The sequence below is a fragment of the Microcebus murinus genome, chromosome 2 (assembly GCF_040939455.1).
Source record: "Microcebus murinus isolate Inina chromosome 2, M.murinus_Inina_mat1.0, whole genome shotgun sequence".
Lineage (NCBI taxonomy): Eukaryota > Metazoa > Chordata > Mammalia > Primates > Cheirogaleidae > Microcebus > Microcebus murinus.
The window spans coordinates 51,062,287-51,086,174 of NC_134105.1; the positions used below are offsets into that span (position 1 = coordinate 51,062,287).

The 23,888-nt window shown below is 40.2% G+C and overlaps 1 protein-coding gene across 3 annotated transcripts in view; it reads left to right on the forward strand.

The window, feature by feature from the left end:
* The window catches only part of DNAJC6 (DnaJ heat shock protein family (Hsp40) member C6), a 150,422-nt gene that overhangs the window by 35,892 nt on the left and 90,642 nt on the right, over window positions 1-23,888 (forward strand). The window contains exon 1 of one of the 3 annotated variants that reach the window (XM_012767146.3): window positions 10,723-11,147. The exons of the other annotated variants lie outside the window; for them this stretch is intronic. Within the exon in view, the coding sequence (XP_012622600.2) occupies window positions 10,952-11,147 (196 nt within the window). The 5' untranslated portion in view covers window positions 10,723-10,951. Of the gene's footprint in view, window positions 1-10,722; window positions 11,148-23,888 lie in introns of those variants that run through there. 3 annotated transcript variants of the gene reach the window in all.

A 23,888-nucleotide genomic window follows, 5' to 3' on the forward strand; every position in this document is an offset into this window, starting at 1 on the left:
TGAAGCTTTGCTCTGCCTGCTGCTCACCTCCTGCTGTGTGGCCCAGTTCCTAACAGGTCACGGACCAGTACTGGTCCAAGGCTGGAGGTTGGAGACTGAAGCTCTATACCACATGGGCATAGTGATTTCAGAGGCAAAGATGAAAGAGTCATCTTGTGTTCTTTATAAATAACCTAGGGCCAAAAGGAAATCTTCTTTAAAAATGATGATCTATAAATCTCTCAGAAAAATGATCTGGAGTGTGTAAATCTCCTACTTAGGTCAAAAGTAAAATCAAAATTTTAAACTAAAATAATTTCAAAAGGCTATAAATCTACCTTTGTCTACTTTGATTTACTATAAATGGAAAATAGCAGTAAGTGACAACTTTATTGGCTGAATTCATGTTAGGCAGTATGATGGATTGCTGATAGCTCTGACTGTCCTCCATATGTAGATAGTAGCTCTGTGGCCTTAATCAGTATCAAGTGCAAAGGCTAACCTCCACTGGGTGCTAAACAGCATAGGGATCACCTTCCCACAGGTCATGCACTGACTCTTCCCAGTGGCACTAGTCATATTCATTCATTTAACACATCTTTGTCAGGTGTCTGCACTGTGTCAGGCATGGATTTAGGTACCAAACATGGCCCTGCCGCCATGGGGCATACAGTCAGGTATGGGAAGTCATACATGTGAACAGGTAATTCAGTGTTGTAAGTGCTGTGTTAGAAGATATACAGTGTTCTATGGGACCTCATGGAATTATACCAAACCTGGTTTTGAGAAACTTGATGGTTTCCTGGAAGAACTGCTATCCATGCAGTGATCTTAAGGGCAGACTGGAATTGGCCAGGTGGGGGATCACAAAGAAGCTCTATGTCTGGACTTAGAGAGAGGTTCTTGGGGAAAGAAGTGGTGAGGGCTGAGGGCTCAGTGTTGATGGGGAAGTAGCTGGACCTAGAATGTGAAGGGTCCATCATATTAAATACTTTAGACTGAGGGTGATAGGAAACATTTGAACAGTTTTTAACAACTAAGTCACATAATTGGATCCGCATTTTAGAAAGCTCAAATGCGAATCAATTTCCTTACTTCTCTGTCTTGATTTTCTTATCTGCAAATTGAAAAGGATAATCTACCCTTTATAGCTCCTTCCAACTTTATCATTCCATAACTTTCTCCTATTCTAGCAAAGCTTAATTCCATTCTAATTTCCAGATCTCTTGGGCAGTAAGTACTGAGATTACAACTAGTGCTTGAAGAGGTGAGTTTTGTGGGGATGAGGTGGGTAGGGCTGATTGTAAGGTGGGGACAGGTGACTGATGTGTCATTTCCACTGGAAATTAAGGAAATGGGAAGATATGTAGGGTCCTCTGACAGTCTACTGAAAAGGAACTAGTGGATAGCCTCTGGCTTCTCAGCAAGCAGGTGGAATGGCACCTGGCCCTGCTTCTAGTACAGATGATATCTGATAGCTATTCCCCCTAAATTGAAGTGATACGTACTGAGATATTTAAAGATGAAATGATTCTGGGAATTGCTTAACACTAGGTATGGATCTATGCATATGAAACAAGGTTGGCCATGTCTTGGTAATTGTTAATGCTGAGTGATGGGTACAAAGGGCTCTATTATCCAATTTTCTCTATTGCATATTTCACTTTTGCATATTTTTGAAAATGTTCATAATAGAAAGTAAAAAGATAAAAAATAAATAAAAATGCCCCCACTGATTACCTAAATTACTTATTTTAGCACAAATGGAGAATGAGTCAGATTCTCTTATTTAGCTATATTTAAGCAAATAGTCTCAGAACCACTGTGTCATAAACACTAACACTTTACTGTAAATTCTGTAACAACTATGATGGTGTAAAATATTCCAGACTGCACTTAGATTATATAGGTGGATCAAAGAGAAAGAATTACACCCAAAGGAAGGGACAACTCTACTAGGGAGTTCACTGACACAGGCAGGGCTCCGCAGCTCTGGGCTGGGTCCTGAGAGATAGTCTCTGGATAGCAGGGCGAGATGGAGAGATTGCTGGCTTTGGAATCAGACACAATAGACTCAACTATGTTGAAGGACACTGACAAGAAAAAACACAACAGATAGCATTCATTGAACCCTCCTTCACTATATGCCAGGCACTATGCCAATCTCTTTATGTCCTTTATGTCATGCAATTTTAATAGCTGCCCTATTAGTTAGATACAACTATTTTATGGATGAGGAAATGGAGGCTTAGAGAAGTTATATAATTTGTCCATGACCACATGGATATGTTATTCCTAGTAAATGTTGTGGTAAATAAATATCTGAAATCCAGTGGTTAGGTTGCAAGTTGTATCTCAGGATTAGTTTGGATGCGCATAACAGAAAAACACAAAATAATAATGGCAACATAACAATTTAAAAGAAAGTAGTTTGTTTCTCTCTCATCTTTAAGTAATTTAGAGATAATCAGTCCAGGGCTACCATGGCTCTGTGGGGCTCAGGATTCTTCTATCTTATAGCTTCATTGTGAAGGTCTTCCATCCTCACGGTCACCTCGTGGTCCCAGATACCTGCTGGAGCTCCATGTTCCAATCAGAAGAAAGGGAAAAGGATTGGCAGAAGGGTATACCACCCTCCTTCCCTTTTAAGGATGCATGCCTGTAATTGCACATATAATTTCTGCTTATATTGCAATGGCTAAAACTCAGTCTTATGTGCATACCTAACAGATTGTAGAAAACTCATGTGTGCCTGATCCAAGACACAAAAGGAGACCGAAAAATATATTCTTTGCACTATGTGGCCATATGCCCAGCTAAAGGGCGTATCACCATAGAAGATGGAGAGGAATATTGGGGTCACAACCAGTCTCAGCTTAGCTGACACTCAGCTGCATTCCAGACCTCTTGTCTCCTTGAGTATGAAATGGGCATGGTAATCCTTCTCAAAAGACCTTTCACATTTGAATGGATAAATACAGGCACTTAGTTTAGTGTTCAGGAAATGCTGGCTCCTTCTCTCCAGTTAGACATGGTCATGGGGGCAGCAATGGATTGGTGCTGTGGAGACTCTGCCTGGAGACCCAGCACCCCAAGAATTGGCTCTGCCTGTGTCTGAGGTGGTCTCTGCCTTCTGCGTCACCATGATAGAGGATTTGCCACATGTTCCACATGCTTTAGGGCCCAGTACCTTGTTAGGTACAATGGAGTTAGGAAGAGTAAGCATCCAGATTTTCAGGATCTTGAATATAAAATTCTGTATGATGAGCTCAGAGCCACACATGGGAATATCCAGGATTCGGGGAGACATTCACTTTAGTGTTGGTTTGCACCTGACCTTGAGGAACTATTTACCACCCCTGGATTTTGGGTCTGTTTTCTCTAAGACTGAGAGCAATTGAGCACAAGGCCAGCCCATGATATATCAGTGTCTGTTATTTGAGAAATTGAAGTTTTCTTGCCTGTAAAATGACAGATGAAAAGGACAGACACTTCCACGAGTTACTCTTGAAATGGTAATGTAGTTGTAACACTGCTATGGTTTGAATGTCTCCTGTAATACTTATGGTGAAATTTAATTGCCATTGTGACAGTATTAAGAAATAATACCATTAAAAGGTGGGTAGGCCACAAGAGTTTTGCCCTTATGAGTAGATTAGGGCTGTTACCGAGGGAGTGGTTTTCCTGATAACAGCAAGTTGGGCCCCCCTTGCTCTCTGACTCTCTCGCTCTTTCTTGCCCTTCTCTTGTCCCTGCCTTCTGCCATGGGATGACACAGCATCAAATTCCTCACCATATGTGGGCCTGTCAATCTTGTACTTTCTAGCTCCCAGAAGTGTTAAGAAATAAATCTGTTTTTTGCAGATTATCCAGTCTCAGGTATTCTATTATAGCAGCACAAAACAGACTAAGACAAACATTGTTATACTATAAGCACACCCTTCAAAAGTCAAGGATAAGTCAAGTGTTAGCAAATAGAGCTATGTTTTAAGTGAGCTTACGAAGGAAAGCCAGGGTGAATTTTTCTGTAAGCTAAAAATGGCCTCCCAGTTAGTTTTTTGCATTTTCATTCAATTAGTAGATATTTACTGAGCACCTGTTACTTGGCAGGCACTATGTTAGGCCTGGCAAAGCATGGTGAGTATTGTCTTTATCTACCAGAGTTGCTCAAAATTCCTGAATTATAAATTGACAAATATATTTTCAGACTAATATACAGTCCAATAATAACATTTGTTACATCAATTCTAAAAGTTTTTTTTTAACATGTTAACATTTATTAAATCTTTAGGCATCTTAAAATTGTTAGTATGTCATAATTTCATCAGTAGCATATTTTTCTTTTTTAATGTTGTGACTTACAGTGGATGGTTTCTTAGATTTGATAAAATGCAGCGTATCAGTAGGGCTTTAGTGTTTATTTTTTGCTTTAATGTACCTTATTTCATTTGATTCTTCCTGTGAGGAAGGACAGGTATTTTTCTACATTGTATAGAGAGGGGATATGGCTACGAGTTGTTAAGCAGATTATAGAAAACTACATATGGCAGGTCTAGGACTCAGGCATATATGTAATTTTTCCTCCAAAGCTAATGGTCTTTCTGCCATGTCTTGATGTCTCTTTAATTTACATACATACATATTTATACATATACAACATGTGCAAACACAATAGAGGTCAACTTTTTTTAAAGTTAGGAGCTTGCTTTTAATGAAATATTTTTTTTTCCTTCTAATGATTTCAAACTAGGACAAGAGTGGCCAACTATAAATTTCTAGGAGTACAACATAAAACATCTTCTGAGCCAGTAGTTTACAAAACAAGATTGCCTATTGGGGAGCTACATTAATTGAAAGCGTTCACGTTTCACTGAGCATAACCTGCCACGTGGGAGGTAAAGCAAGGGTGATTTCCATAAGATGCCCAAGCCATTTTTCACTGATCACAGTTTGTAAGGCAGGTCAGATCTAAGGAATGACCCAAATGTCCTCCAACTTTTACTTTGATCAGTGGAAATACCTCTTTAGCCTGGTGCAGTGGCCAAAGTATGATCAAAAGTTGGGAGTTTGAATCCTCACTGATGGCTGTGTAACCTTGGGCAAATTATTTATCCTCTCTAAGTTTGCCTAAAAATAAGAATGACACATTTGCAGGGTTGTTGGGAATGTGAGAGTTAAAGTAGGTAAAGCGTTGCGCAAATGGTCAATAATCAATAGCAGTTACTTTTAGTACTACTAGAGAGAGCTTCCAGTAAGCATGGGTTTCAGGATATTGAGTTATCTTTAACACATTAACTGCCATGTGAGTTGTATTTAACTCACACTAGTTTGAGTCTGGGGCATCGAGAAGCATATGTAACTCATACGTGTCTACCTTGGGAGTTGCGTGAACTATTTTTCAAGTTGTATATAACTCATGCACAGAAAATAATAAAAAGTAACAAATTTTTCATTAAATTAGAAAGGATCGTTTTATTTTTGAAGTTTTTATTTTATTTTTGTAATAAAACACCATGGCCCCAAGGAAAAATATTTTTTTCTAGTGTGGCAGTCAACGTGTTAAACATATGCCCTTCCCGGAAAATGTGTCCTATTTTCTGGGGGACCCAGCACTCCATCAGGCACCAAGAGCAGACATCCCTACTCTAAGTAACATTATAGGAATAGTTCAGATTTTCTTTTATTAAATATTACCAACACATTCAATTCTTTTCTAGCATACCTCCTCTTCTCTCTTGTGTGTTGCTTTATGTGTCACTCTTGACAGCTGCTACTATTTATGCATGCATTCTACAGTATAACCTTGATTAACTGGGACATAGCAAACTGGAACACTTAAATGGCTGTGGTTTTTCCCTATGGACATCATTTGGAGGAAAAAGGGAAATGACAACTAAAGTTTTGAGAAAGATAGGAAAATCTGAGAACTAAAGAGAATCATGTAATTCAACCCTTTTGCCTCTCTTTCACCGCTAAGAGAAGGAGAATGAATGAAGAAGGCCATCCTTGTGAGTAAGAGCAGAGTCAGGAGGGGATTCCTACTCTGTTCTCCTTTCTCCTGGACTGTGGCCTAAAGGTGTGGCTTTTGGTTATCTGTTTTGGTGGCGGTGCTACTTCAGCTTTTGCCACTACACTATAGGTCTCAAATTCAAATGCCTGCAGGGGCTGACTGATATTGCAAATGAGTGGAGTAGGTTGGGTATCATATATTGGGACATGGTGGTAAGCGATGGCTCACAGGCTGGAGCCCGTGTCGTCCCCTCTGAAAAGGCATCTAAACTAAAAAGTTGTTTTAAAAAAAGAGCAGGACACACAAAACCTGTCTGAGTGCCTGATACGGCCTGTTGCTCCCCAGTTTGAATGCTTTTTGCAACATGTATGTCTCTAGGCCTTATTCAATAAGGAGAAAATCTGAATTATGACCCTAAGGCATCTTGCCAAAGTAAGTTTCAATACTATTCATTGATTTGTATTAATTAAAACAGAATATTGAAGAAATGCATGCTAGAAACATGATCATAATGCATTTTGCAACAGAGAGGACAGTGTAGAAGCTCTGGCCTTGTTTTCTGTCTGGTTAGCCCAAACCCCTTGTTATCCATTTGTCCAAATGAATTCAGATGTCACAGCATCCAGGACATTCACAATTGGGAACACTAGGACCTCTTAGTACCAGAGGGTATGCCATAACATAGACATTCAAGCATTTATAATCAGCACCCACAGTAAGAAATGCAATTATGTCATTACTGAGCTTCTACACACACACACACACACACACACACACACACACACACACACACACACACACACACCCACATCACACACACCCAAAACACTAAAGCCAAAATATCTTACTATGTTCTAAAACCTCTGATTTTTTTAACCTATTTCATTTTTATGAAAATAATTTATTTTATAATCCATTCATAGGCTACAACATGTATAGTTTAAAAAAATCACTGGACCAGGTGATAAAGACATTTTTGTTTCTTCATTAATTTATTAATTCAGTAGATACTTACTCAATATCAGTGACAGTGAGGTGCTCTTTTGAGTGTCATGAGGGATACAAACATGAATAAAACATGGACTTTTGTCCTCAAGAAGTACAAATACAGTAGGACAGATATGCATGAAAATATCCAAAAACTCAAGTCAGAACAATCACTTCACATTATACAGAGTGCTTTTTTATTATCATACATCATAATGATAACACATCTCTTAAGTAGCCAGGGCAGATTTTTAGCTTAATTTTACAGATAGGAAATTGTGTTTTTGAAAAAGTAACTATATAAAAATAGTACAAGAATCACAGTAATAATAGGTGGCAATTTGTTAAGCACTTACCGTATAGTAGGAACTAATTTAATTCTTACTACAGCCTTATTATGAGGCACTCTTACCATGCTCATCTTACAAAGAAGAAAAGTGAGGCAGAGAGGTTAAGCAACTTGCCCAAAGTCATAGAGCCAAGAGTTGGTAGAACTAGGATTCACTCATAGGCAATATGAGTCCAGAACCTCAATCTTGATCAATGTATTTGATCAATAGTTTTTGATCAATATTTTCTGGGAATCAAAAAGCACAGATCATAAACCTTGAGAGGTCACAGCATACCTACCTTCCTCTTCTAGCTCACCGCAAAAATGTTGTGTCTGCTGTGACAAGAGAGCATTTGAGATGGGGTGTGTGTGAGGGGGATGGGGAGGAATAGAGCCTGGCTCTAGAACATTCCTCAGTGTGAATAATCGTCATTGAGTTAATAAAAGCAACCAAAGTCAGTAAGAGAAAAGGGAAAGAATGCTCTCCTGCAAAGCGCATTCTGAAAAGAGGGCATCTATTTCTTTGCCTCTTTCCCAAAGGCGATGTGGTATTGTTGAGATAAATTACGGAGCGGACTTGATCTTGGAAAAACAGGAGAGTTAGGCTCTAAATGTTCAACTTGGGCTTTACCAGTGCCACCTCCTTTCCTTAAGCCCAGGTTCTCATTCCAAATTATGTAGACAACTTCCATTGACATATTCCTGGAAAAAAAAAATTAATACTTAGCCTTTATTGAGCTTCTCCCATGGGAGGAACTAGGGCTCCAAGGCACTGAGGGAAGAGTTGCACTTAAGACAGACCAATAATAGTGATAATAGAGAACATTTGTTAAGTACTTCCTATATATATAGTACTAATTCAATTTTTACCTCAACTATATAATGATAGTACTATGCTCATTTTATAAAGTAGGATAATAAGATCTTCATGGATAAATGAACTCTTTATAAATTTGATCTTTAGCATAGTAACGAAATTTTAGTGTTGAAATTGGTGCATATTCCAATTTAGGCCCCAAACACCATTTTTTAGACTGTTATAAATTAATCTAGTTATTGTATTTTTCCTGCCTTAATATGCTTGTCACAGCCCCAATTTTGCAGGATTATTAATAGTTATTCTGATTGATTTTATTTATATTAAATTAAGTATAAAGATAAAAAATAAAATTATCCTTATAGCTTATTCATGCTTTTCTCTAAATTTGCAAACTTGGGAGATAGATATAGAAAAATACAAAGGCAAAGACATATGTCTCATCTATAATTTCTTTCAGCAATATGTCTGCAACTCTGAAATTGAACAAAAATAACCAAGTGTTCTTTTTGAAAATAATAATTGTCACTTTTCAAAAATGATCCTCTCTAAATTCCCTTAATCCAGTGATCATAAATCCAGCATTTTCCAAGGCACATGATGGACACTAAGTATTTACTCTTCCTGTGGGTAAGTAGTAAATTAAAAGAAACAGAAAAGTGTAGAAAAAGACTACATAAAATGTTATTGGAAAATGTTTCTTTACTAGACTTTACTGAGTTTTATTATTTTAGTCAAGTAACTAAAATAGCTCAATCTGACAGATTTGGAAAATTAAAAGTATAAAATTTGTGCTTAGAATTCTGTTATAGTTTTTCCTGCCACCATTCAAGTTATTTGATATTGTTCCAAATGAGCATTAACTTTGATTTGTGATTCAGGTAATACCACGCCTACATCAAATAATGCAGTTGAGAAAACAACTGGTCAGGGAGTTTAGGTCTTCTCTGGACTGGAAGGATCTAGAATACATCACTCTAGACCTCTCTTGATTCATCCTCTTCCTACAAGAATCTGTGTTTGAGTGATCCTTGTATAGGAAAATGTATCTTAATCCAATTAGTTTATTTCATGTAGACCTATGTAGAGCTAGAGCTTCCAGGAAACTCTTTGGGTCCCAAATGATCTAGACTGAAGCCCCTTAAATTCTATAGCTTAATTGTGTGTCCTTAGATGACTGAAATAATGATAGCAAGAGAATGTCAGGTAAGAAGAAAGCAAAGCTTTTTTGTGTATGGGCTCATGCAAGTTTTATATGCATGTACTTTTTTCTCTTGTTCTGGTGAGGAAACACTGTCAAGTGACTTTTGAAAGGCTCCTCACTTAGTCTTTCCAAGTCCTAGATGGAAAAAATGATGATTTTTTAAGCAAGATTTTCACCTGGTCTTCATGTGAGATGTGAGAATGAGGGATCCTTCTGAAATCTTATTATTTCAGGTGAAAATAAACATTTGGTAATTACATTTGAGACTTAACAGTTATCCAGGTTTCCTAAGGCTGGAAACTTACACAATATTGGGGTCCTCTTTAAGGATAAGAATATATAATCACCAATAAAAAAATTAGGTACACAACCTTGAAAGGGCCTTCTGAAAGAAAGGGGCCCTGACCCTTCAGCTTAATTAGCTTCTTGGTAAATTCTCCTCTGATAATGAGTGACTGCTTTCTTTGCCCAGATTATGAAAGAACAATAAAGAGTGAGGCTAGAGGATGGGAAGAAAACCCTTGTCTATCTTGCTCCCCAACCATGCCCTGAAGCCAGCTGAATGGTAGAGTCCTTGTTTCCAAGTCCGAAGGTAAATGATGGCAGATCTGAAATTGCACCTGACTTAACCTTGCCCCTCTCCCCAATTTATTCTCTCAACAAATAGTTGTAAGCATTAACATCTACTCACTAGGAGAATGGTCCTAACAGCCTCCGAGTATTAGAATATCCAACTCTTTGATATCTCACTTAGGGATCATTCCCATTCTGGGTAATGTGCAATAATACTGTTCTTCCTTTATACCCTATAGCCTGGCACTTAACATGCATTCTTTTTTCTGTTCAGTTGAGTTACCAGTCAGCCCTCCAGGATGGATTCTGTCCGGATGGCTTTGATTCGCCGAATCTCCCAGCAAATATAGGCTAAGTTATACGAAATGGGCGTGCCTGGATCTTACCAAGAGACCCCCAGGTCCTCAAAGCTTACCAGGCCGAGACACCTAGCCCTTTCCTTCAATATCACATGCACTCAGGCGAACACACCCCCTCCCACCCTTGTCGTAGTAGTCCCCTCCCCCTCCCACCCCGCCCCATTTTCCGACTTCCACCCCCTCTTCGCGAATCTCCCCTCTCATACTCCCCCTCTTTTCTTTCCTCCCCGTGGGCCAGCGGTTCTTGGAGCTGCCCTGCTGCGCGGCAGGGCGGCTCGGCGACACCTATAGGATTGCTTCCGGGCACTCCCCAGCCGGAGTGTGCTGGCCCGGGGCCCGGAGTTCGGCAGGGCCGGCGGCTCCGCGGTGTCGGCACCGAGGACGCGCGCACCCGCCCGCCCGCCTGCCTGCCCGCCCGCGCCCTCCCCGCTCCCTCCCTCCCCTTCTGGCTCCCAGCGCCCCGAGCCGCGCTCTGCCCAGGGCGGCGGCTTCGCCTCGCCCCGCAAAGCTCCTCTCCGGCGGCCACTCTGCCTTTCCCCTTCTCTTTGCATCATGTCGGGCACTTGATTTTTTTTTGTTTTGTTTTGTTTTGTTTTTCAATTCCTCCTTCAGCCCTTTCCACCTTCCACCTCCCACCCCACCCCCCTTCGTTTCCCAGGTTGATTTTATTCCCTCTCCACTGGGCTTGCCCATGAGCCTCCTCGGGAGCTACCGGAAAAAGACCAGCAACGATGGTTATGAATCTTTGCAGCTGGTGGACAGTAACGGGGACTTAAGTGCGGGAAGCGGCGCGGGTGGCGGCAGGCAGAGAGTGAGCGCCGGGGCGGCGGCGGCGCGGAGTCCCGCCCGGCAGCCTCCGGACCGCGCCAGCACCATGGACAGCTCAGGTAGCGCTGCCGGCGCGGGGCGCAGCGCGCGGCCCTGCACAGCCTCCCAGTCGCCCGGCCCCCGGCTCTCACCCCAGCCCCGGGCTTGGGAGAAAGCTGGGTTGCAGGCGAAGGCTTCGAATGCCACCAGGCTGTGCAGCCTCTGTTTTCTGTCGTCCAGAGAGCTAGGAAACGTTGGATCAGTCCAAGAGGCCCTGTGACCGTAGCGAGCGCCTCTTAATCTCTCTAGACTGCTGAATACGCCAGCTGGGGGCGGGGAGGGGGAGAGAAAGGGGGAGGGGGTGGCGCGAAGAGCGGCTTGGAAGGAGGGCGGGGAGGGGCAGCTGCTTTCACTACCCAGCTGGATGAGGGGGAGAGGTGAAAGAGCCAGTGCGTTGATTGTTTTTGCAGCCTGTGGGACCAGTGTTTATTGCAATTGTTATTCTTGTAATGCTGATGGTACTTGGAATTGTGCAAAGCTCTGCCACATCTCTTAACTCAGCTGTCTGCGAGGGTTCAGACTGCTACCTTTCTCCTGCAGTTTCTACCTGGGACTGAGAGCCCTTTTTCACAGCTTTTATGATTTGCACAATGAAATTTATTTCATCTGTTGTCGCCTTTGATCTTATATTTATGCTTTTACATTGAGTGTACTAAAATTTCGTCAACCTTTTTACAATGTAGGGACAATGGAAATGCCTCTAAACTTTGTATCTGGGGTTGCAACCATCTTTTATAAAATGTTTTAGTAAGTTAGAGTCCTCTCTTGGAAATGCTGCTAGCATTTAGCGATTTCTATAGCAAAACAGTCATTTAATATACCCACGGTGGACCAGGGGTATTATTATAGCTATTTGCTTACCTTTCCAGGGAACTAGGATCAGAGGATTGTTTACATAGAGATAATTTATAATTGAAGTGGTCAGTGGTTGGTTAGACATTGGTAACTTTAATACTGGACAGCTGAGGACTCCAGAGGAAAGATTCATGTTGGGGTTTTGGACAGTAATGAAACCAAACTGAATTTAAATGCTGCACTTTGCAAACACATGCTTGCTTATTTTAATTGAGTAATGGCTGTCCCTGGGCTATCATTTTCTATTTTTCTCATCTGAAGTGGGATGAGATATTGTCCACACAAATTCAAATGTCCTGGGCTGAAAATGAGTTTTACCCATTCAAACTGGTATTGAAGTTAAATAAAGTATTGGTGGGAGGGTGGGGAACCTGCAGCTTTGGTGCCACATGTGACCTTCTAGATCCTTGAGTGTGGCCTTTACTAAAGGATTTGTTCTGTAAAGTTTGGATTCAGTCGAGGGGCTACACTCAGGGATCTGGAGGGCTGCCTGTGGCCTTGAGGTGGCAGGTTCCCCACCCCTAAATGGTTTCAGGGCTTTGGTATTGATATTTGTGGTTATGTGATTTATATTTTTTCAAACCTATGGTATATCAAAGTGTAACCCATCTTTTGATTGGATATGATTGCATTTATATATTAAAAAAGATTCATGTACTAGTCTAAATGATGCCACCTTGATCATTTTGGGAATGTAGTGGGCATGTAAACATTCAAAATAAAAATGAACACATTCCAAATGAGCATGGAGGAGCCTCACTTTAGGGAAATGAAAGAAATATGAAATTCACATATTTTCAATTTTTTATAGGGATTATCATTTTAAGAGTTGGAATTGGTCTTTGAAGTATGTTACATTGTAGAATAAATTCAACATATATTTCCTGAGCCCAGTTATGTGCGAGGTACTGTGCTGAGTACTATGCATGAATATAGTAGTGAATGAGATCCTTCCGGCTTCTAGGGAGCTGTTAGTTAGTAGGGGCAGTAACTCTAACAGAGCAGCCTAGGGTAAGTCCTGGACTTTTGAGGCTTGTCTTTCTCACTAAATCAGACTTTTTCAATAGATTAGGAGAAGGAGAATGGATTGCCTTGATAAACTGTTACGATGGGAAAGTATTTTCATTAAAAATACTGTATCTCTAAAGTGCTATTGCCAGGAGTTGATTCTTCAGTTTGATCTAGCATTGTCTGAAGAGGCTGCAGGGATTCCCTTCCTCCTCCCCCTACCCACCATTCACTCCAAAATCTGGTTAGGGGAACGTGGTGGCTTTGTTGCAGCAGTATATTCTATCTTATGACAACTTTGATGCATATTTCCAATTGAGAATGCAGTCTAATGATGCTATTTGTTTAGTTTGAATGAGGAATTGGACTCTGAGAGTGGGATTCATTTACTAGTGCAACTATATCTTGTCTAATTATAGTTCTTTCTTATAAGATCCTCAAAGTGTAGCCTGTGCAGTGTAAATGTATCCATTTGTTTAGGATATCTAATTAAATTCATGGATCATTTCTAAAGTAGCAGTAATCTGTCCATTTATTGAACTGATGTGCTGTGACATGCTGGATAGGATAGGTGCTTTATGGGGTTTTTGCTCTGACAGAAATGTTTATGAAAAAATATGTCAGTATCTCTCCAGAGAATTTATAGCTTAGTCATAACAATACCTTACATTTGTATGGTTATTTATAATAGATAAAACACTTGGACACTTACCTTATTTCATTTTCCCAGAATTCTATTAAATAGGTAGGGTAAAGCAGCGTGTGTCTATGCTTAGAGACTTGGTATCAAACCTCTGCACTATTGTTACCAGTTGAAAAACCTAGTAACCGTTTAAAGTCTGTTTCCATTTATAAAAGGGGAATTGTAATCCCTGTTCTTAATATAAAGCTTTAGTTGAGGCTTAAAACAACCTGAGAATGCATTTGCAATTTTTCTTTGCTTTCTGTGCCCTCCCAATTTATCATATGAAGAAACTTATTCTTAGAGATGGTAGAAGACCTGTCCAAGGCAAAATTGCTAGTTATTAACAGCCAGAATTGGGTCTTCTGACTCTAAGGTGAGAATTTTTTTTCCATTGAATTAAACTGTCTTTCTGGGTAGGCATAATATTAACTGATTGTTGAAATGGAAACAGTATTATCTACTTTGATTTTCCCCTCTGCTTTTAGATAAAAGAGAGACGGATGTTCAGAGGAATGTAATGACTTTCTAAGTCAACAGATTGTCAAGTGGTAGATACCAGCGCAGTCTCCTAGCTCAGTGTGTCTTGCAGAACTCTCTGCCTTCTCTGGCTAACTTTCTCTTCATTCAAATTATTCTCTAAAAAGGTTGTCATTTAAAGGTCATCCTGCCATGTCTCAAAAGCACTGCAGCTATTCCAGTTCATCAAACCCCATATTTCCCTTGTGTGTACTCTACCTTTCAGGGAAAGTAGAACCCAGAAAAGTTGAACTCCCAATATTAAGGCATGGAAGTGTTCTATCATTAGACTTAATTTATCAAGTTCATAATGGCCAGCCATAAAAGAGTAGTCCAATTGAAGTCTGGAAACAGATATTAATGAAATTTGAAAGAATATGGGTAATGAAGAATGCTAAAATACTATGTAGTGTGAATCTATTGGAAACAAAAATTATCTTTAACAAATATTATTCTAGATAGTGTTTAAACACAGCATCTACATTTTGAACTGGGTTTTAACATTGTGAAGTATTTGAATGACTTTATAATTTACTGAAATATAATAAACATATTTACTAATAATCTTTTCATAAGAATACCTGCCTATTTACGGGTCTTGTGGTTGGAGGCAAAGTTGATTCATCTAACTTATTTAATTTGTGGCTATAGTTTGGATGTTTCTGGATAACCATTTAAAAATACACTAGTTACTGGATAACAGAGCAAGATGTGTCCATCTAAGTGTCAAATTTCAAATGTCTAGAGACTGCAGGTTTCATAGACTTGGAAAGGTAATCCCTTGAACGAAATCTCTGAAGATGGCCGTGTAGCCAATGCTGCACACCTTTTGTGATGGGGCTTTTACCTCCTTCTGGGGCAGTATCTATGGACTGCTCTAATCAGTACAGAGTTCTTCTATTTGGACAAAACTAGCCTTTGTGTTCTCTAAATACAAAGTAAATCCAATCCTCTTCTACATGGCAGCCCTAGATAATTTGAGAATAAATACTTTTGCTCTTCTTAGTGTAGTTCTCCTCCTTTCTAGGCTCATGAAACCTAGCTTTCACACCTTTTTTTCCTGTATAAAGTGATTTCTGTATTATTATCCTAAGCTTTGAGAATAATTTATTTATTTGATTTTTGCATAACAGAGTTTTTCATAAATTTTTATTATATAAGATTCCCAGGCTCTTGGCTAAAAAAGAATTAAAGATTATAGAAAGTAATAACATGAAAAAGCACTCTCTTCTCTCCTTGATTCTTTAGGCCCTTGCCTCTGAAGTAACTCCTATGGAAAGTATCTGGAAGGACTTTTGACATACAATCTATTTTGTGTGTAGGGCCAAGTGCAGTGGCTCATGCCTGTAATCTTAGCACTTTGGGAGGCCAAAGTAGGAGGATTACTTGGGGCCAGAAGTTCAAGACCAGCCTGAACAACATTGTGTGACCCTGTTTCTATGAAAAATAGAAAAACTAGCTGGTCATGGTGGTGCATGCCTGTAGTCCCAGCTTCTTGGGAGGCTGAAGCAGGAGGATCATGTGAGCCCAGAAGTTTGAGGTTGCAGTGAGCTATGATAACACCATTGCACTTTAGCTCAGTCAACAAAGATAGACCCTGTATCAAAAATAGTATGTGTTTGCAAACATGTAGATTGTATATATGTATGTGTGTACCATTAAAATTAAAATACAAATTCAAAATTTAACCATGTATATATATGTATATATATTATACATTGTTTGATAATGCTTAATGATAAAAATAGCTGCAATTTAATAATTATAATTCAAGCATAATGCTAAACACTGTATATATGGTATCTTATTTAAACCTCCTAAGAATTCTGTTAGGTCATTAAATATGAAATGTCTGATTTGGAATCAAAAGTTTAGTTTATAATGTCTTAAATAAGAAGCAGTACAATTAATCAAAGTATGCATCTAAAATATTGACACAGCTTTGCTTGGAGAGCCAGTGGCCATTAAATTGTGGCAGGCATTTTCTACAGCTTGTTGAGAATTGAATAGTTTTCCTTGCAAGAAGTGGCCCAAAGCCTGGAATAAGTGGCAGTCAGCTGGTGCAAGGTCTGGTGAATATGGTGGATGACAGAGAGTTTCTAAGTCCAGCTTCTGTGGTTTGTTTGTTTGTAGTTTGTTTTATGTGGCATGTGGTCTTACAAGAGCATTGTCCTGTCTCTACCAACCAATCTTGGCTGCTTAATTGCAGGCATCCTCATCATTTCATCCAGTTGGTTGCAGTAGACATCCACTGGAATCAATTGACCAGGTTTCATGAAGCTGTAGTGGATAATATTAATACCAGTGCTAGACCACCAAACAGACACCATCAGCTTTTTTTGACAAATATTCAGTTTTGGACTCTGTTTCAGCACTTTATCTTTATCCAACCATTGTGCCGAATGCTTGCGATTGTCAAAAAAAATCCATTTTTCATCACACTTAATAATACAGTGTAGAAATGGTTCGCCTTTATGTCATGACAGCAAAGAAAGGCAAGCTGTGAGACAGTTTCTCTTCTGATGCTCATTTAATTCATGTGGAACCCATCTATCCAGCCTCTTTACCTTTCCCATTTGTTTCAAATGCTCCAATATTGTTGGAATAGTAATGTCAAATCTTGCTGCTAATTCATGTGTAGGTTGAGATGGATTCACTTCCACTACAGCTTTCAGTTCATCATTATCCACCTTGGTCTCAGGTCACCCACATGGTTCATTTTCAAGATTAAAATGACCACAGTGGACCTTCTCAAACCATCAATGTATTGTGCATTCATTAGCCACAGCCTTCCCAAACACTTTGTTGATATTTCAAGCTATCTGCACTGCATTGGTTCCACAGCAGATCACATGTTAAAAAATAACATGAATTTTTGGGTTATCCATGGTTTCACAAAAATTGCTCTAAAAAAATTTGAAGGATAATCACAAGCCAAAACATGTGTTTGAAAAAATGAGGATGTACCTTCACAATATAAAAAAAAAAAAAAAAGAAAGAAAGGAAAAACAAGAAGTGTTAAAGTGAAATGTCAGAGATATCAAGTGTCAAATTTAGTACTTAAGGAAATCGGACATTCCATACCTGATAACCTGTAAGATAGGTGATAGTTACCTTTCTCTTATAGTTGAATAAACCAAGGCCCAGAAAGGTTAAACAAGTTGCCTAAAGCTTACACAGGCTCTACTCATTTTATATTGAGTGAAATGCCCGTACGATTGCAAGTGAAGAATTTAGTGGTGATTTTTTTTATTTGCTTCTTTCTCAGAGGAAAAGATAAATAGGAGTGATTGAGGGAACTAAAATGGGTGCAGTTGTTTTTCGTTTTTGTTCTTGTGAAACAAGACAAATATGTCTTCTTGACTTAAATATAAGATGAAGAATTTTAAAACATTGGAAATGAAGCAGGCAGAGCAAAACCAGCATTGAATAAATCTGATTAAGCCTTGATATTGAGAGAATAATATAATTGGTACAGCTTTATAGATTTATGGATCTCTTGCGAAGAAAAATGGATCCCCACTGCTCTTAGGATTAAGTCCAGGATATTCTTAACGGGACATCTTATACCTCTGAAATCTAGCCCAGCAAAACTTCTCGTCCTTTCTCTACTGCTAGATCCCCTCCTCACACCCCATCCCCATCTCTATGCTTTTGCATACACTTTTCCCTCAACTTAGGCCAATTTATAGGCCATCTGGATGCCCATTTTACAGGTGATCTTCCTTTGATATTCCTTAACCCTGTAGGCTGCAGTGATGGTCATTCTCCATGCTCCCCAGCAGCCTGTACTCTCCCCCATGGCTCTCTTTGCATGCAGTTGTGATGTGCTGCCCGGCCTGTCTCTCCCTCTAGACTGTAAGTAAAGTTCAGAGCAAGGCTGTGTCTTATTCACCTTTGTATTCTTGTCACAGCTTGGCATTTGTTAGGAGCCTGACAAATACTTGTTGAATAAATAAAGGCATGAACGGAGTTTGAATTTTTAAAAAGGGCATTTATAATGAAATATGCCCATCCAAACCTAAAAATAAGCATACAGCTCGATTTTAACAGAAGTAAGCCCAGGCTTGAAAGCAATGAAACTGTTGCCAGAAAACTAAATCAATTCAATAATGAAAATTTTTTCATATGCAAGGACATTGGAGGGGGAAGACAGATGATTAATACAGAGTCTAGACCCCTAAGAGTTTTCTGTTGCAGAAATGTGAAGAAATAATTAGCTTACCAAAAGACTGTGCTATTTTGACCAAAAAATGCAATCTAGTATATGATTTATTATCATAAGGGTAACTACCTTTTTTTACGCAGAAAACAATGGAACTAGAAATATATAATTTTTTATGAACTAACAATAAATGATTTTTATCTATAGCTCTCTGTATTTCTTAAGCAGTATCACAAGGTCTGCATCATAGCTATTTTGAGGTTTAATATTAAGAGTTCTTTGTATCACTTTTGGCCACCTGCAGTTATATGTAAGTGTTATGGTGACTTAAGCTTTTTATAATCAGTGTTCACCACTTTGAACTCCTTTTTGAAAAAAAGCTGCAATTTTGAGATAGATTGAAGAATCCTGGAATTTAGACTGTGAATTTCCACGTTGCAAAATTTGTAGCTCTGGAAAGAAACTAAATTATAGTTATTGTATATTAAACAGTTATTCCTAAAATCTACTTGGATGCTTTTGACAGAGCAGCTCAGTATCTGAGGAGTAAGTTCTTCACGGTCCAAGGAATTAGAAAATTTCATAACATGTGCCAAGAGACCTGGCAGTTTCTTGCTAGTTTCTACTACCTTTAATTGGTTTGTCTGACATATCACAGGCCATAGTTTGGATCCAAAATATCTTTTTATTTCCATAATGCATCAGAACATAATTTTTAAAGGTACTAGGGAGAGAAACTTTAAATTTAAATTGAACTGTGTGTGGCATTAACAATGCAAATACCACACCACCAAGGAAGCAGCCAGATGACCCGGTGCCTCCTGTGCAGTGTTGGGTTTGCACGTGCGGAAAATGACCATTGGCATGTTGTGGTGTAGTATTCTACCTGGTCTACCTGGTAGCTGGCAAATGTGTTTGGAAAATGTTGTAAGCCACTTCCTGATTTTAGAAATGTTATGCTGTGAGAGAAGTGCACATTGGAATTGGGGATATTCGGGATACGGTAGGGTGAATAAGTGGTATAATAATAGGCATGTGAAGTGCTATAGGGATGCAGAGGAAGGAGTCATAATTTCACCAGGAGGACTGGGGATGGCAACAATGGAATGCGATGTTTGGATGAGATATCAGTAGGGAAAGAAGGAAGGAAAAATTGGGGGCTGAGGGCTAAGGCACAGTAGCATCATAGCGTATGGGAGAGAATTGCATTTAGGCCTTGAAGCTGGAGCCCAGATGGATGGGTAGAGTTGTAGCAGATGGTGCTGGGAAGGTAGACTGAGCTCAGGTCAGGGTGAGCCTTCTCGGGAGCCTGGACTTTATTATGCAGGCATTGGAAGCCACTAGGAGTGGGGACAGTGGTGAGGTAGGGCTGACTCATCCACTAGGTACAGTGCTTAGGGACCACAATAGTTTTAGGGTCCATAAAAATTCTAAAATTTTAATTTCTTTTAAAAACCAGAATAAAATAAATAAGTATAACAATAATGAATTCATTTGTATATCAATGCAGTCATAAAATATATAATTTTTTTCTCTTATTGGAGGAACAGGTTATGAAGGTAGAAGAGCCTAGGTCCCCCCAAAGTTACGCTGGGGCTCCAGGGCAGAACCTGAATCCTGGAGGTAACCACTTGCAGCTGCAGGAAGGATGGATCCCACCTGCGGTCCCCAACTGTGTCCTGGCTGCATCAGATTCACCTGAGGTGCTGACTGCACACAGAGCTTCCTGGGCCCCGGGGCTGCCTGCCTTAGTAGGAAGGGAAGGGAGGTACTGGAAGACAGAGCGTGCACCTGGAGGATGAGGGAACAGTCAAGTGGCAGTCTAGTTGATGACCTGAGAAATAAGAAAAGCCCAAGCCAAGGCAGTGCCCTTGGGATTGGGGAAAAGAGGCAGCTCAAGGAAGCATCGTGCAGGTGAATGACAGACCGACGACTGACAGATGTGGGGTGTGAGGTGTAGGGGAAGCCAGAGAAGTCTAGCCTGGATGGCAGTAGGAGAAAAGGGAGTATTTCTGATCTCTGCCAGAAGTGGAAAATGTGACCAGCTGGTTTTCTATGTTGCAAGCTCACCACGAACATACTTGTGGAAGGGTTGAGTATGCCGTCAGCATGGCACCTGGTTTGCCCAGGCTTTCAGCTTTTTGGTAGGCTGCATGTTCGGCTGTGCACATCCCCAGGGCAGTGCTGCAGAGGGTCGGGAGGCGGGAGCAGGCCCTCTGTTTGCCTGGGGAAGGAGTAAGGTGATCGGCAGAAATGCTAGAACTGAAGCTCTGTGGCCCTGGGCTGAGGCCAGGCCCCAGGCCGGAGGCCAGGATGGTGTAGGGTGGCCGGCCCACCCTTCTGCCCATTCTCACCAGGCGAGCCCTAGCTCTGGTCCTTTGCTTGGTGATGGAGGCACAGCAAGAAAGATCAAACACCTGGGACACTTGGAAGATGCTTATTGAGAGCAGAAATTGCCAGTCTCTATGGAAACAGACAAGCACCGGGAAAAAAAAAAAAACCTGACCCCAGAAATTCTCAAGGACTGTCTCGTACCAGCATTTGGCAACTTGAGCATTGCAGCAAAAACCTTAGCAGAATAACAGTCCTCATTTCTCCCTGCCCTTTATTCTCTTTAGTTTCCCTTGTGTGGTCCTTCCTGCTCTTATCTTCCTTCGTGTTCCTCTTTCTCCTTATCCTCCACCGTAGACATCCTCATCCCTCTCTCTTCTCCTTTGCCTCTGCTACTCTTCTGTTCCCCTCTCCTCTCTCCTTCTCCCCTTTCCTGTCTGGGTCTTCTCCCCAGTCAGTGAGTCAGTGTGTTTGGGAGACTTGGAGCCCCCTGCCCCAGCAAGGTGTGTGGATGACTGTAGTTTGGGGGGTGTGTGTGACTTAGCTCTCAGCCTGCTGCGTGTGGCTCAATAGGTGTGAAGACTGGTGTCACTTTCCAATTTGGGTAATTGCATTTAGCTTACCTAAAATTTCACTTGCCGCTTCAATTAGCAAAGTGTTCCTTCCACACTGTGACTTGGTGATGAGAGATTTCATAAGGCTCTGTCCCAGAGGTAGCGGCATTTCATTCAGATGAAGGAACAAATTTTACTTACTAATTCGCACCCAGGGAGTACAAGATAATAGCTCACCATTTATTTCCCCTCCCTGTCTCTCCTACCTTACCTCTGCAAGAAAGCAGATCTTTCTCTTCCTCTCCCTTATTGCTGAAGCCTGGATAGATTGCTCCATTTTCAACCCTTCCAAGTCCAAATTTGTGGATGCTGTTGAGCAGTGAGGATACCAGGGAATTGTGAGTCAGGCACTCCAAATATAAGCTCTGGCTTTGTCACTTACTAGCTATGATCTTGGGCAAGTCACTTAAATAAAGAAAAATCATGCTGCTCCTACCTGTTTTATAGGTGGGGCAAAACGTGAGAATATACGTGAAGGCATTTTGCAGTGGTAACTTGTCATTCGTGTCATTTCATAAATGCCTCCTGGCTGCCTACTGTGTGGCTACTGTTCTAGCCACGGGGGTATAGTAGAGGATGAGACAGATAAGACCCGGGCACTTAGGAGCTTACGCTTTAGTGCACAGACCAGTGAACGAAGGGGAATGATCTCATGGTACGTTAAATGCTATGGAGGGACTAGACTGAGGAGAGAATAGCCCAGGAGGGTGGAGGGGGGAGACCTCCTTTGGTCAGGAAAGGCCTTTCTGAGGAGAAGATGCTTGAGCTGATAACTGAGGAGACAGAAACAAGCAGGAAAAAGAAAAGGCTGAGTGTAGAGCATTTCGAGTACTTGGTTCAGCAAATGCAAAGACCTGCAGGAGAGGGACAGCCTTGCAGAATGGAGTATGTAACTGGTGTAACTGACACTGGGCTAGGAGGGAATGACAGCAAATGAGGCCTGAGCTGTGTTTTTAAGAGACCATTTGGCCACTTGTGTTGAGAAAGAATTTGATGTGGTTCCAAAGCTATTCCAGATTGTAGATAGGATTTAATATACCATAGACGAGGTCAGCAACTATACTCTTCAACATTAATTCTCAGCCTTTTTTTAAAATTAATTTTTTAAAGGCTATTTGTTTTAGAGCATTTTTAGGTTCATAGCAAAATTGAGAGGAAGGTACAGTACAGAGATTTCCCATATACTCCCCGCCCCCACATGTGATCGCCTCCCCCATTATGAACAAACACCTCCCACCAGCAGCATGCTTTTTATACTCTATTGTATGTTGATCTTGAAATGAACCAGTGAGGTAGGTGACATTAACAAAATATTAGAGAGAAGCTCTGTTAGGTTCAATGTGCGTATATACAACCAAGCTGGCAGCACAGCCCAGGTCTTTTGACATATTGGGGCATGACAGAGATTGCAAAGGAGGAGAGTTGGGATCTTGGGCACCCCCGTGGTACTTTAGGAGGAGACAAGTTAGAGGGATAGAACACGAAAAATTGGGTTTTAACCGCTAGGGAAATTGGTTTAGGTTGTTTTAAAAAGCGTAACAGGATTTTACTTAATTATTGGTCTTAAAATCCAGGCATTAAAGTCTAACAGGGGGTAGGAGCCTGGCTTTGTCTCTCAGTGTGCCAGGAGAGAACTGTCTCCATTATGCCTCTCACTGGCACACAGAGGCTGGGAAACTTTCACACATTGTCTTGTTTTGTGAGCGTTTGTAGTTATAACAGAAGACAGCTCTATTTCATGTCTTGCTTTGTTTTTAAGCTATTGCATGAGAGCCAGGCCTCTTGGCTCTTCAAAGCCAACCCCTCCCCAAACCTGTTTTAGTTTGTAGCAGTGATACATGTTCATGAAAAGAAAATCTAAAACAATTCAGAGAGTGATATAAAAATGAAAATAAAAATCCATTTCTTTTCTCCCCAGCTTTTTCAGACACAACTAATATTAATGGTTTTTCGCCTATACTTGCAAAAATTTTTATGCATGTATAAGCTTATATAAACTATAAAGATACTCGCAGATTTCTGCATACCACATATACATATGCATCCATTCATATATAATATATACACTTGTATGTCCTGGATCCTTCTATACATGCTATCACATAACTTTTTTTTTATTTTTATTTAATACTATGTCTTGGATAACTTTCTGCATTAGTATTTAAAGATGTACCTGACTGTTTTGAATTCCACTGTCCCAGTCCCTCTATTGATAGGCAGCGAGTATCTTTGAATGTATATTATTGTATATTGTATGTGTGGTGTACCTGTGAGAAAAATTCTTACAAGTGAATTATTAAGAGACCATGTGCAGTTCACATTATGATAGATCTTGCCATATTGCTAAGAATCTTGTTCCAACTTAAATTTTTAACTGTATGTAAGACTATTTTCTCACATCCTTGCCAAAGCTGAGTATTATCAAACTTCTTAATCTTTGCTAGTCTTGTGAGAAGTGATGATAATGGTTTGCTTGAAACTGGCATTAAATGTCAGTGAAAGTGGCATTAAATGTCCGTGAATTATTTCTGTTGTTGAAAATGAATTTTAATGACTTTTCTTTATGTTGGTAATACATATGCAAGGC